Below are 15,125 nucleotides of genomic sequence, written 5' to 3' on the forward strand. Positions count from 1 at the left end.
GTTTCCCCTTTTTATGAGGGCATCAGTCACATTGGATTAGGGCTCACCCTAATGACCTTGTTTTATCTGGATTCCCTTTCTACAGACCCCACCTCCAAATAAGGTCCCACCCCGAGGAAGGGGACACTGGGGCTTCACCATCCGAACTTTGCTGAGGAAGCAATTCGGCCCCTCACAGGACACAGACCTGGGCTGGCAGCCACGGGGCTGGTCCTCCTGCTAAATGGAACCTGAAAGCTGAAGTGAACGGCTTTCCGAATGGAAATTCTGAGCTGGAAGGTGAACGTGCACAACCCCGCTTGCAGCTCCCAGCAAAACTATAATTCAAAAAGATACATGCACTCGTATGTTCACTGCAAAACTAGTCACAATGGCTAGGACATGGAAACGACCTAAATGTCCATCGACAGATGACGGGATTAAGGAAATGTGGTATATATACAGTGGAATACTACTCAGCCTGAAAAAGAACAAAATAATGCCATTTGCAGCCACAAGGATGCAACTAGAGATTCTCATACTAAGTAAGTCAGAAAGAGAAGGCTGAAGTATATAAACTTTTTTGATACTTTGCTTATATTGAAAGGATACACTTTGGTCCATATATACATATATGTATTTTTTTTTAGGGCCACACCTGCAGCATATGGAGGTTCCCAGGCTAGGGGTCGAATTGGATCAACAGCTGCCAGCCCACACCACAGCCACAGCAGTATGGATCTGAGTCGCATCTGCAACCTCTGCCTTAGATTGAAGTAATGCTGGATCCTTAATCCACTGATCGAGGCCAGGGATAGAACACACATCCTCATGGATACTAGTCGGATTCCTAACCCGCTGAGCCGCAACAGGAACTCTGGCTTGTGTATTTTAGACTTAATTTTGCCTCATGCAAAAATCACCACTGGTGATTATCATCACCCTGTTAATTATTGACAGTTATTCCCAGCTTGGTGGGAGTAAAATCTGGTTAGCTGTAATAAATCTAATTATGTCATGCTGCAATGTGAAAGATAGTGCCCAGAATACCCTAGCCATGCACAGATGGTTGGGTGGACTGGGCTTCAAAACTTGCTGAATTAAATAGCAGATGGGATTTCAAAATATTATGGAATAAAAATAGCCAGAATTTTATGACCAAAATTGTGTCTTCCACAATGAATGAATTCAGGATTCATTTCAATTTGATCATAAAAGTATGAGCATCCCTATATTGGCAAACCAGCAAGTTCAGACAACCACTCAAGTTCTGTTATCCGGAGTCATTTCTAGACTAAATGCAAATAATGTCTGACTTTACCTAAGAAGCCCTGATCAATTTCTTCCATATGATATTTCTCTAAATGAAAAAGACAAATGGCTGGAGGCTTGGCTGGTACATTTTTCTTTTCAATAATAATTCTCTTTGTATTCCACATAGCATGACACATAAGTAATCTGTCTCTTACTGCACACATTCTGATAACAATTCTGATTATGCATTAAGGTGAACGACATGGGGTAGAAAGCTAGTCACTGATAACCACATTATTTTAGATCTACTTATGCTTTTGATTTTATTTCTTTATGTGTCATTTTCTTGACAGTAAATAAGAAATATTTCCTATTCAGTACGTGTATGAAAGAAGTTGGCCAACTGACGGCTTGCTGCTTGCTTGGCATTCAGAGCTGAGGCTGCCTGAGCTCCCTGAGTAGCAGGACGGCCTGAGGATCCAGAGACGGTGATGGGGTCTGCTGCATCTTCCTCTCCCTCCTGAAATGAAGGCTGGAGCATCAGTCAGACCTTTGCCCTTGGAGGTGCAGCTCAGGGCACAGAGGCCACTTCTGATTTTTCTCTCTTCACTTGGGGATGATTGGGAAGAAAGAAGAGGCCAGATTGATCTGTGGGACCAGATTTTTTTTCAGACTTCTTCTCCGTTGTACCTGTGGGGGGAAAAAAAAGGTGTGTCAGTAACTGGCATTATATGACAAACACAATTTTCTAGAGTCAAATTGTATCACTGATTTTTGTAGAGAATCTAATCCTCCTAGAAAGTGTAGTTATTTACTAAAGTATGCTGTATGCCTCCAGTGTAAAAATCTTTTTAAAAAACAGGAGGTGGAGCTCCAAAAGAGTGTAGTGAGAGAGAGAGAGTGAGCACAAGCATCTGTTTGTTTGTTTGTTTGTTTGTTTCCGGCCATGATGATGGCATGTGGAAGTTCCAGGGCCAGGGATCAAACCCATGTCATAGCAGTGACCCAAGCCACAAGCAGTGACATCACTGGCTCCTTAACCTTCTGCGTCAAAGCTCGAAGCTCTAGAACTACTTAACTGGGCAGTTATTCATTCTTGGATGTGCTGCCCACTCTGTAAAGCATTGTTTAAAATGAAAGGAAACAAGCTTGCTAGGTTGTTGGAAGACATAGGTATTTTTACATGAATATCATCAGAGTCTGATGACTTTCAAAAAGATAAAAGCAAGTGATGATCCCTCAAATGAAAAATGAAAGCTGGTTTTGATTTTTCTAGTCTCCTCCTCCTCATTCATTCATTCTTTCCTTAAGCAAATGTTTTTGAAGGGACATTTATAGGTCAGTCTATTCTCAACATGGGAGCCATCCATCCCCCCACCAAAAATAAAGATCCCTGATGGCCTAGTGGTTAAGCATCTGGCATTGTCACCGTGTGGCTTGGGTCACGGCTATGGCATGGGTTTGATGCCCTGGGCACTGCCAACCCCTCCCCCCAAGGAAAAAAAAAACCCTGGGAGTTTCTTCAGAGAATCAGCCATGTGTGGTCTTGATGGATCTCACATTCCAGTGGGATGGGTCCATACACGTGCTAGGGATTCTTCTACAGCCTCAGGTCAAGCAGTGTCAGGAGCTGGGGGCCGGGGTGGCGGGGGACCTAGGGTTCGGGGACAGAGTGTGCCTGGAGGTAGGCTTCTTCGGTGGTCACTACCTGTGGATTCTCCGACGGTCACTCTGACCAGGAGAGGCCCGGGTCCGCCTGCCTCTGAATGACCCTGCACCGTATTGAAGTGTATAGACTCTCCCGTCAAAGCGCTGCATTTCCACCCCAGCTCTATTCGGACTTCTGTGCGGACCTTGGATACGCCCGGAGCCTCTGCGCTTCGGTGTTCGCCACGGAAAAACGGGCACAATCACCGCACCTCCCGCAGAGTGTTCTTGTGAGGATGAAGGGAACGAGGATGTGGCACGTGCTCAGCCTGGCCCCTGGGGCACAGCCCTAGAGCAGGTGTTAGCCACCCTCGTTGGCAATGCCCCTCGTGGCTCAGATACGCGTCTCACCTAAAGCTGTGAGCGTTTTCCTGTGATTCAAATATTCTTCGGAAAGACTACGGAGTATATGCCACATACAGACTCTTTCACCATTTCATCTTCAGAGGCGTCATCATTTTTTCTATTATTGAACATGTTGTCACAATTTTGAAAATGGATTACACAACACAAAGTTCAAACACTCCCCTCTCGTCCCACACGTAAGCTGAAAACGCATCATGAACTTGTGCTCTGATTTATGGTTTTCTCTGTGACAGGTACCATCTTGTAACTTTAATTCTAAAGAGATTTACAAACCATTTAAAGACATTCATACTTGGTACCAGTATTTCTATTATTAAAAAAAAAAAAATCACAGGTCAGGAGTTCCCACGGTGGCTCAGTGGGTTAAGGACCTGATGTGGTCCCTGTGAGGATGCCGCTTTGCTCCCTGGCCTCACTCAGTGGGTTAAGGATTTGGTGTTGCCACAAGCTGTGGTGTAGGTCCCAGATGAGGCTCGGATCCAGTGTTGCTGTGGCTGCGGTGGAGACCTCAGTTGCAGCTCCGATTCAACCCCTGTTCTGGGAACTTCCACAGGCCACAGGTGCAGCTGTAAAAGGAAAATGCAAATCAGTAATAAGTCAGAGAGATTAAAGAGAAGGGTTCCTGGGCTCTGCTCCGAGGGGTCTCTCCCTTCCCCACCGAGAGCCCCTGATCTGTGAATGGCGTCTTGGTGCCTGCAGAGGGCAGGGCACATCAGCTATTTCAAGTTACTCTACAAATGTTGGTTTTATACGGTCAGAACTTGAACACTAAACTTCCTGGGGTAATTTGGTCCCTACCTTCCTGAAAGTGCTTTTTATGAAAAGAGGCATTTGCTGTTGTCATTTATTGATTAGATTTCATACCCTCTTGTCCCATGTAGACTGTTTGGGTTCCTAAAATTGAGACAAGCAACCGAGTGGTGCTTTAATCTACGCAGTTTCCAGATTTTACTGTCATCTTGCTCGGTGCGCAGTTTTATGAAAAGGTCTTGATTTTACTTTGGAAATGAATTTTGACGTCCTGCCCACACTTCACTCTTTCCTTCCTTAAACCAGAGAAGTAAATTTGAATCAGGGTTTCATGGGCCCTTTTCTGTAAGTAAATGGAGACATCAACTTTGTTGCCTTTCTCGTGTGTGGCTAATGATGTGTCAGCGTGATTAAGAGAAAATAAGGCATCAGTCTTTTAAAACAACAGATATGTTAAAAATTCCTTGTGTTTGAGCTGATGACTTATCATATTTTATGATCCTTGATAAAATTAACCATAGTAGAATCCATTTCTGCTTATCTGAGTCTAGATTATTATGTAGATGAACCATGACTAATTTTGGGGGGTTGTTTAAGCAGAAGCCCTGCTTTGTGGACTGAGACTGTGTCTTTTTTATTTTATTTTACTATTTTATTTTATTTGCTTTTTAGGGCCGCACTTGCAGCATATGAAGGTTCCCAGGTTAGGGGTCGAATTGGAGGTACAGCTGCCGGCCTACACCACAGCCACAGCAACGCCAGGTCCAAGCCACGTCTGTGACCTACACTGCAGCTCATGGCAATGCCGGATCCTTAACCCACTGAGCGAGGCCAGGGATTGAACCTGCAACCTCATGGTTCCTAGTCGGATTTGTTTCTGCTGCGCCACAACGGGAACTCCATAATTTTTACTTCTATTTTTATCTTCCCCTTGACATTTAAGACATACTGGCCACCTCCTTTGTATCACTTAGTTTGTACTTAGAGAAGGTAAAGCTTATTTCATATCAGATGAGACAAAACAGACAAGAATGCAAATACAGGGCATGAAATACATGAATTGTAAAACCTAAAACAAATGCTCTTTTGGTTGCCTTTAGATTTGGATTATCTGTGCCACTGTGTTTCATTCATTACCGAAGACAATTAAAAGGAAATGAGGAGTTCCCGTCGTGGCGCAGTGGTTAACGAATCCCGCTGGGAACCATGAGGTTGCGGGTTCGGTCCCTGCCCTTGCTCAGTGGGTTAACGATCCGGCGTTGCCGTGAGCTGTGGTGTAGCTTGCAGACGCGGCTCAGATCCCACGTTGCTGTGGCTCTGGCATGGGCTTGGCAGGTACAGCTCCGATTAGACCCCTAGCCTGGGAACCTCCATATGCCGCAGGAGCGGCCCAAGAAATAGCAACAACAACAAAAAAGACAAAAGACAAAAAAAAAAAAAAAAAAAAAGGAAATGATATTATTTTTATAGAAAACTCTCCTATTGCCAAGAATTCTTACTCAAATTGGTAGCGTTGATAACTAATAAGAATCATGCATTGTCTCATTAAGTGTACAGCTAACAAAATTATGTAGTTTTCTACATTAATTAAATAAAGCAGCTTTTCGTTGTTGGTAGTCATGTTATTCAATTAGGCACAAGCAGCAAGAACCATCTGGTACAGGTTTTTAGTCTGACTACATGCACAGAGGCTTATGAAAATGACCATAGGTTAGATTTTCTCTTAATGTTGGACCTATTTTAATGACTAGAAAAAGGGCCACAGGTTAAGTTAGGCTCATATAAACTTCCTAGAACTAGTAGAAGAGTGATAGGACTTGAGTTTTTAAGGCTGTGGCTTAAGAGAAGGAGCATGAAGTGTGGAGTCAGAAGGTGACCTCAGGTTATCACTTAATTTTCTTTCTTTTTTTTTCTTTTTTTTTTTTTTTAGAGTCACGTGGAGGCATATGGAGGTTTCCAGGCTAGGGGTCAAATCACAGCTGTAGCCGTCGGCCTACACCACAGCCAGAGCAATGCAGGATCCGAGCTGCGTCTGTGACCTACACCACAGCTCAGGGCAACACCGGTTCCCGACCCACTGAGTGAGGCCAGGGATCGAACCTGCATCCTCATGGATCCTAGTCGGGTTCGTTAACTGCTGAGCCACGAAGGGAGCTCCCTCTGACTTGATTCTTACGTGATCTTTTTACAAGTCAATTAGCCTCCATTTTGGGTCCTTTTTTTCCCAATTCTAGGATGCGTGTAACATTTTCATTGTGATTATTGTGAAAATCCAGAGCATCATTTATAAAACATCATGTAACCTGTAAAGTTCTGCATTTAGTTATTGCAATTAATACATGGAAAACATTCTTCTTGACTTGGCTGGTGAACCAGAAACTGACTGACATCCTGGCTCCACCCTGCAGGTACGATAAGATTAGGAAGCAAGGATGGCCATACAGCGAGTCACACCGCGTGGCTTTTAAAACCAGTCAGTGGACCCAAGTCTCAAATTAGCCCTAAGAAACTTTTATTTGTTCTGGCTCAGATGTCCTATTTGATTTTTTCCCCTCTGTCCAGGAAATGCATGATTTCCGTCTCACTGAGCTAAAATACATGCATCTCGGAATATGTGTACACAGAATAGGAACTGAGATAATTTTAGGCCCAGAAATAAGTTAACAATCCAAAGAGAAATGGGATCCACTGTGGATTCTAAGTACCGACTCACTTTCTCATGTTGGACGTGAGCTCCCTTCTTCTTTCCTGTAACGCCGTCTAACGAGTCCTTCTGAGCTTCTGAACCAATTAGTGGAAGGAACCTTAGACTAGTGGGGCTTGGCACCTAGAAGCCATAAATAAAGAGTTGGTAAGACACAAAGCATAACCTCTGTAAAGTGGGGGGGGCAGTAGGAGCCCACTATTAACTCTAATGCTTTATCCTCCGCAACGTCTGTAGTTGAAGCGTTGAGACCTGTGATACGGATCCCGTGTTCTTGGAGAAGACAAGTGACATTTTAAGAAACAACAGGTAAAGACTGAGTTGTCATATTTAGTCTTTTTTTTTTTTTTTTTTTTGTCTTTTGTCTTTTTAGGGCTGTACCTGTGGCATATGGAGGTTCCCAGGCTAGGGGTCCAATCGGAGCTGTAGCCACCGGCCTACACCACAACCACAGCAACGCGGGATCCAAGCTGCATCTGCAACCTACACCACAGCTCACGGCAACGCCGGATCCTTCACCCACTGAGTGAGGCCAGGGATTGAACCCCCAACCTCATGGTTCCTAGTCGGATTCATTTCCATGCACCGTGACGGGAACTCCTATTTAGCCTTTGTTTTATTATTCTTAGTGAATTCATTCATTCATTCATTCTTTAATTTCACAGAGATCATCTGGCGCAGAGACGTGAAGGATGAGTAGAAATTGGGAGGGGAGCACAGATGAGTTATGGGCGAGGGGCAGGAGAGGCAAAGCTGTAGAGGATGGAAGAACGGTGATGCTTGAGGAATGGGAAGTAGTTTAGCAGAGGTGGAGTAGAGGGTACCCGGGAGAAGGTGGTGGCAAATGAGCTTATACAGCTCAGGCACAGGCCAGACCCCGAAGGGTTTGCGTAGCAGGCTAAAGGCATTTGGATTTTATGTCGTGGGTGATGAGGAGCCATGGTGAAGTCTGAAACAGTTTTCTGTAGTGTGGTTCAGAGTGGAATGGCATAGACAAGGGACCCAGGCTGTTGTCACAGAGAACCAAAGACTCGGGGATCAGACGTAGCACGTTGGCGGAAGCACCATTCATTCTGCGTGGTTATGCAGCCTTGCAGGCTGCCCCGGGTCAGGAGTGAGATGTCAGACTCCCTGTAGTTCTCTGACCGCTATAGTCCTGGACACCCCCACTCACCCTGTATATAGGCAGAGAACCAAAAACAATCCCTGCCTCTCGGTTTTCAGTCATGAAACCTTCCAAGGCATGTCTTCGAATCTGTAAAACAGAGGAGTGAATGTTTAATGAAAAGGACACATTACAGGAGTTGCCCTCACGCTCAGCAGAAACGAATGCAACTAGGATCCATGAGGATGCTGTTTTGATCCCTGTCCCAACTCAGCGAGTTAAGGATCTGGCATTGCCGTGAGCTATGGTGTAGGTCGCAGACCTGGCTCAGACTCTGAGTTGCTGTGGCTGTGGTGTAGGCCAGCGGCTGGCTGCAGCTCTGCAGCTCTGATTCGACCCCTAGCCTGGGAACTTACATATGCTACAGGTGCAGTCCTAAAAAGACAAAAAAAAAAAAAAAAAAAAAAAAAAAGACAAAAAAAAAGAAAAACGAAAGGGGCAAAACAAGATTGCTGGTAGAAATCAGAGTTTCCTAAGTGAAAACTCACGCTGAGTATTAAACTTTTGTCACTTTACCAAGTAACTGAGAAGACAAAAAAGTGTAGTAAAAAAGAGGACAAACCTTATAATATTTGGGGCATTCAATTACTGCAAGAACTTAAAAACATTTCTAAAGATATCAGCAAATGAATTTAATATTTCAGTTAAATTACATAAAAACTGTTTCTTATTTTCAAATTGGAAGAGAATATCAAAAAGGAATACCAGGGAGCTCCCATCGTGGCTCAGTGGGTTAAGAGCTCCACTAGTATCCATGAAGATGCAGGTTCAATCCCTGGCCTTGCTCAGTGGGTAAAGGATCCAATGTTGTCCTGGATTGAAGATGTGGCTTGGATCCTGTGTTGCTATGGCTGTGGTGTAGACAAGCAACTGTAGCTCTGATTTGATCCCTAGGCTGCAAACTTCATATGCCACAAGTGCAGCCTGAAATTAAAAAAAAACAAAAACCAAAAACACTGATCTTGCTGTATAGGTGTGTAAGTGTGCTGTTCAACAAAACTGAGCATTTGTTACCTGCTATACTGGTATCTTTGCCCATAAAGAACTTGGGGTTTATTGGTGGAGGGGAGAGTAAATACGCCAATAATTCAAATTCAGTGTAGACATGGTAAGTGCACGGGTTATGAGGACAAAGTAGGGGGACTGGGGCATGTGGGGAGTGGAAGGAACGTTTATTGAGTGTCTATGATGCACCTGCATGAACTTTCTCATCTAATCCTTGCAACAACTCTTTGAGGGATTTTCAGATGAGGAAAGAGATCAAATAACTTGTCTAAGATGAAACATAAGGTGTCACATCCCACAGCCAGTCCCTTGCGTGCCGGTCACCCTCTCCTCTGGGAGAAGCTATCTGAATTGTTTGGACAGAAAGCTGGGGTTTATAAAAATCGCTTCATATTGGAAAGTGTGAAGTCTTTATTAAATATGAAGGTGATGCTGTGAAAGAATGACTAAGGAGCACTGCTGTGTTTCGCAAACTGGAACCACAGCCTCAGCTGTGAGGGGTTTGGGGTGGCATTCTCGGGCTTCAGTCCTTGCCCTCTGCCCTCAAACATAATGACAATCTGAACGCCGTGCTTTTCATTCTCTTGCTTTTGCTTATATAGTTTTACCTCGTGTGCTTTTTGCCAAAACAGTGTTTTACTTAATTTTGCCTCTTCTCTATTTTTAATCCAAATGAATTTGCAATGTATATATTCTTTTCTTTCTTTCTTTTGTCTTTTCGCCTTTTCTAGGGCCGCTCCCACGGCATATGAAGGTTCCCAGGCTAGGGGTCTCACTGGAGCTGCAGCTGCCGGCCTGCGCCAGAGCCACAGCAACTCGGGATCCGAGCCTTGTCTGCAACCTACACCACAGCTCATGGCAACACTGGATCCTTAACCCACTGAGCAAAGCCAGGGATCGAACCCACAACCTTATGTCCCTAGTCGGATTCGTTAACCACTGAGCCACAACGGGAACTCCATGGATTTTCGATGTATATATTCTTATGTAAAATGTTTCTCATTTCTCCTGACTGAAATTCAAGTACTTTAATTATGCGTTTCAAACATTCATGAACATATTATCCTAGTTCATGTATTTGTATTTAAAATTTTTTTTTTAATATTTTTAAGGGCTGTACCCATGGTACATGGAAGTTCCCGGGCTGGGGATCAAATCAGAGCTGCAGTTGCCGGCCTATGCCACAGCCACGGGAACGCCAGATCTAAGCCACACCTGGGAACTTCACCGCAGTTTGTGGCAACACTGGATCCTTAACCCATTGAGCGAGGCCAGGGACTGAACCTCGTCCTCATGGATACTAGTCAGGTTCTTAACCCACTGAGCCACAACTGGAACTCCTAGTTCATATGTTTTTACAGCTCCATAGTATTTCAATGTATACATACAGTTTATTTATCAATTACACTGTTGATGAGCTTTCTGGTTTTTGCTATTTTTGTCTCCGGTTTTTGCTGTTATAGACAGAACTGCTCTGAGCTTTCTTGTTCCTGCCTCCTAAACACATGCTCAGGAATTTCTGCTGAGTAGAGTGTGCCAGTTTTCATCTTTACTATATAATGCCTGTCCTGTTATTTTCCAAACTGGTTCTAGCAAAATTCACACAATTTCCACCAGCACATGAGCATCTGATTGTCCCAAATACGCACAAACCCAGGTGCTGTTAGACTTTGAGGGGTCTGCCAGTCCGGGTGCAAAATGGCATCTTCTAATTTTTTTGATGTTTATTTTCATGATTGCTAATGAGATTGAGCATCTTTTCATGGCTTTGTTGGTAATTTTTTTTTTCTTTTTGCCTTTTCTAGGGCTGCTCCCGTGGCATATGGAGGTTCCCAGGCCAGGGGTCCAATCAGAGCTGTAGCCGCCGGCCTACACCAGAGCCACGACAATGCGGGATCCGAGCTGTGTCTGTAACCTACACCACAGCTCACAGCAACGCCGGGTCCTTAACCCACTGAGCAAGGCCAGGGATCGAACCTGCAACCTCATGGTTCCTAGTCAGATTCATTAACCACTGTGCCACGACGGGAACTCCAGTAATCTTTTTTTCTTTTGTGAAATATCTATTCAAGTATTTGCCATTTTTGAAGCTGAACTATATTTTCTTCTTATGGATTTTTCCTATTCTGGACACTCATCCTCTGTCAGTTATGAAGATGGACTTTGATACTCAGAGAAAGATCATGGATAGAGCAAGGTAGCTCAGGTGAACAGTAGGGGCAGAAGACTGAGGAATGTTCCCGAAAACAACAACTAGTCTGCTTTGTAGAGTGTTGGACAACCATAGGTGAGTAATGGCAGATACGTTTTAACAGGAGGTAAATGTGGTTTGTATTGGGGAAAATCTTGAGGTAACCCATTTTAGCTATTTATTTTTGTTTTTGTTTTTGTCTTTTTAGGACCATGCCCATCGTGCATGGAGGTTCCCAGGCTGGGGTCCAATTGGAGCTGCAGCCGCCGGCCTACACCACAGCCACAGCAACGCCAGATCCTTAACCCACGGAACGAGGCCAGGGATCAAACCTGCATCCTCATGGATCCTAGTTGTATTCGTTACTGCTGAGCCACGGCAGGAACTCCCAAGGAAACCCATTTCAAATAATGAATGCCAAACCTTAGCCTAAAGATTCATGCTATGTCCACTTTTCAGAAGTGTTAAATATAGAATAAATAGTGGTATACATTTTTGGTTTGTTTGTTTGTTTAGGGCCGCACCTGCAGCATATGGACGTTCCCAGGCTAGGGGTCGAATGGGTGCTGCAGCTGCTGGCCTACACCACATCCACAGCAACACGGGATCCAAGCCACATCTGCAACTTACACCACAGCTCATGGCAACACTGGATCCTTAACTCACTGAGCGAGGCCTGGGATTGAAACTCGCATCCTCATGGATACTAGTCGGGCTCACCACAGCTGAGCCACCGTGGGAACTCCGAGAGTGACACACATTTAATCCCCTCTTTCTGCATGGATGAAAAGTGTCTCCATCTCTGAGGGCACCCAAAGGTGTCCTGACCCTTAATTTGTGGGTGTTATTTGCCTCACTTGGCAAAAGGGACTTTGAAGATGTGACTGTGGTTAAGAAGCCTGAGATGGGTTTCCCGGTTAAGCCCAATCTAATCACAGGAATCCCTCAAAGCAGAGACTATTCCCCACTGGCCAGAGAGACGCGTGGCCACAGAAGAATGGGCAGAGAGATGCGACCATTTCTGGTTTTGAAGATGAAGGAGAGACCCGCAAAGGAAGGAGTAGGAGATTTTCCCCTAGAGCCTCCGAACGGAACACAGTCCTGGCAACACCAGCGAGACCTGGGTCACGCCTCTGACCTGGGGAACCGTGAAATAGCTCATCTGTGTTGTGTGAGGCCCCAAGTTCGTAGGGATGTGGAACAGCAGCAATGAAAACGAATGCACTGCCAGCCTGGGAAGGTCCATACGCCGCAGGTGAGGCCCTAAAAAGCGCCCCCCCCCCAAAAAAAAAAGAAAGAAAAGAAAACTAATATACTGGACATATCTACATTCAGACAAGTGAATTTTTTGTCTTGTTTGTTTTTTTAAAGCTACCTTGGGAGAAGAAAGAGACTTGAAGAACTTAAAATCGTGGTCCACTTCAAAGGCCTTAGGAGGTGTACGTTTGAAAAGCAGAGACATCGAGCTCATTTTGTTCCATCTGCATACAAAGATACAAAAAGAAAAAGAAACCGTTCAGCACACAACCACGCCTGAATTTTCTGCCTATGCAACAAGTCTCAGCTACGTCTTTCTTTGTCTGCCTCTGAATTCTCTGGCTCCCATAACACCAGTCCTAATGGCGTGACCTTAGCGCTTAATTGTTATTCCACTCGGCTTCTCAGATTCCCCTCCCAAGAAACTGCAGCGATGTCTGCCAAACCGAAACATGCCATGTCATTACACGCATTCGTACCCATTGGAAAAACTGTACAGTAATGACGAGGCAATCTCCGCTACAAAATCAAGGTTTGATTCTTTGTGACTCAGTGCAGCTTCAAACTTTAACCTTTGGATTTTAAAACGTATACACATATTTAAAAAGTCATAACTAAATATTAAAAGCATTCTTTTAAAGATAACAATATGTCCTAAGATCAGGGTATGTCAACAGAAGGCCCAATCACTGCAGAGGAGACATGCGAACTGTGGGCCAGGCACTGAGCTAAGAACTATATAAAATGGGTAAACATGGTCTGAGTCCTCAGGGAACGCGGGGACTGTGAGGAGATGCATATGAGCCAAACAGAACTTACTCTTCTAAGTACCAAGATATACAGATGTCCAAGGCTCAGCAATGACTCAAGGAGATGGATCAACTTTGCTTGGTGAACGTACGGTAACATATGGTAACATATTCTGAGGAGTCTTGGCTCCAATATACTACCTCTTACATTTTATATTTTATTTTATTTTTTTGCTTTTTAGACCCACCCCCGCGGCACATGGAGGTTCCCAGGCTAGGGGTCCAGTCGGAGCTGTAGCCACCGGCCTACAACACAGCCACAGCAACGCCAAATCCGAGCCACATCTTCGACCTACATGGCAGATCATGGCAACGCCAGATCCTTGACCCACTGATTGAGGCCAGGGATCAAACCAGCATCCTCATGGGTACTAGTTGGGTTTGTTGACCTCTGAGCCATGACGGGAACCCCTCCCTCTCACATTTTAATTAGGCTGCTTCCCAGCGCTCCTCTCCCCAGCTAAGCCAAGTCTTAGACACTTCAGCGGGGTTGGTAGTCACCTGGAACCCTGGTTACTTGTTCTCAAACTGCTCCCATTCCTGTTTTTCTGTTTTTGTTTCTTCTTTGGCCATATCTTTGGCATGTGGAAGTTCCAGGGCAAGGGACTGAATCTGACTGCAGCTGTGACCTGTGCCACAGCTGTGGCAATGGCAGCTCCTTAACCCACTGTGCCACAGCAGGAACTCCAAACTATTCCAGTTTTGATACAAATGCCATGTGGTTTGTGACTCTCAATTTCAATTCCTATTTATAGTCGTTCTACCAACAATTTGAACTAGATGATGGCATTGGGGCTCCCCAGCGTTGACTCACTTAGGATTTCCCTCGAAGATTATCCTAGACGGTCCTCTCTGATTCTTCCCACTTTGGACTAACTTGTCAGCTATTCCAGTTCTGGGCTGCTGGCTATTACCAGTCTGGTCCCTGAGAGCTAGATGTTTAGACGCCTACCAGGTAGGAGGGAGCTTGGTTGATGCGGAGCTCAGACGTGCACCCATCTCCTTCATTATAACAAGACAGCCATCATCAAAACTAGGATGGAGCTTTGCAAAAGCATAAAACAATTTTTCCAATATTTTATTCTCGCTGGGGGACTATCTCCACCCCCACCCCAAGTCTTTAGGAAAACAAGCAAGCTCATGAAACAAAGTCTTCTTCAACCTCATCACTGTCTTCCTTACTAATTATACAGTCATCTCCTCACATCTTCTGTTTATTTCTCACCCATGACAATGCGATTTTTACCCATCACTCTTTGAAATTTCATGCTTTAGAATCACCAGGGACCTTTCAGCTGACAGACATGCCAGTTTCAGGGTTTTCTTCTCTGCTGTCGTATCTGATTTCACTGCTGTGTTCTACAAACGCGTGCTCTAGGCCACTTCTCTTGTTCTCCTCCCTTGGTTTCCATCAATTACTTCTTTATGACTTTTAGTATCTTCGTTATTCTTAATTTTTTCACTGGTCTCCATCAATTACTTCTTTATGAGGTTCAGTGTCTTGGCTCTTCCTCTTAATGTTTTTCACTGGTTTCTCTTCCTTGGCCTGATCTTTACAGACTATTTCTTGATTTCTTCCTTCGTTTTCTGTCTTTCTCACCTTACACGTAGGACCTAAGAGACTGATCCACATGGAAAACACTACTCTGCTGATGACACAGAAATGGCTGCCTATGGGCCTGACCTCTTTCGAGAGCTTCAGACAGGTCTGCCTCGGTGCTCATTGAGTATCTCCACGAGCATCTCAGACGTGAACCAAGCTGACCGTCTTGTTCCACAGCCTACTCTTCCCCTACGTATTCGGTCACGTGATTTCTGTAAACTGGAAAATCCTTATGTGGGTCCATAAAAATCTTATCATGCTTTGGCCCTACAGACTTTTCTTGTTTTATCTCCTATCACGGCCTCCCTACCTGCTCCCGGACTCCAAGCCCTGAA

The 15,125-nt window shown here is 44.7% G+C and overlaps 1 protein-coding gene across 5 annotated transcripts in view; it reads right to left on the bottom strand.

Moving 5' to 3' along the window:
- The window catches only part of WDR64 (WD repeat domain 64), an 89,458-nt gene continuing 75,134 nt past the window's right edge, over window positions 802-15,125 (bottom strand). For 2 of the 5 annotated variants that reach the window (XM_021064368.1, XM_021064369.1), the window contains exons 25-28: window positions 12,497-12,602; window positions 7,935-8,015; window positions 6,770-6,883; window positions 802-1,923 (exon numbers count right to left, since the gene is read on the bottom strand). In XM_021064368.1, coding sequence (XP_020920027.1) covers window positions 1,840-1,923; window positions 6,770-6,883; window positions 7,935-8,015; window positions 12,497-12,602 — 385 coding nt within the window. In that variant the 3' untranslated portion in view covers window positions 802-1,839. Of the gene's footprint in view, window positions 1,924-6,201; window positions 6,884-7,934; window positions 8,016-12,496; window positions 12,603-15,125 lie in introns of those variants that run through there. The other 3 variants (XM_021064366.1, XM_021064365.1, XM_021064367.1) reach the window with 2 other exon arrangements.

Source organism: Sus scrofa, chromosome 10, assembly GCF_000003025.6.
Source record: "Sus scrofa isolate TJ Tabasco breed Duroc chromosome 10, Sscrofa11.1, whole genome shotgun sequence".
In the NCBI taxonomy this organism is placed as follows: domain Eukaryota; kingdom Metazoa; phylum Chordata; class Mammalia; order Artiodactyla; family Suidae; genus Sus; species Sus scrofa.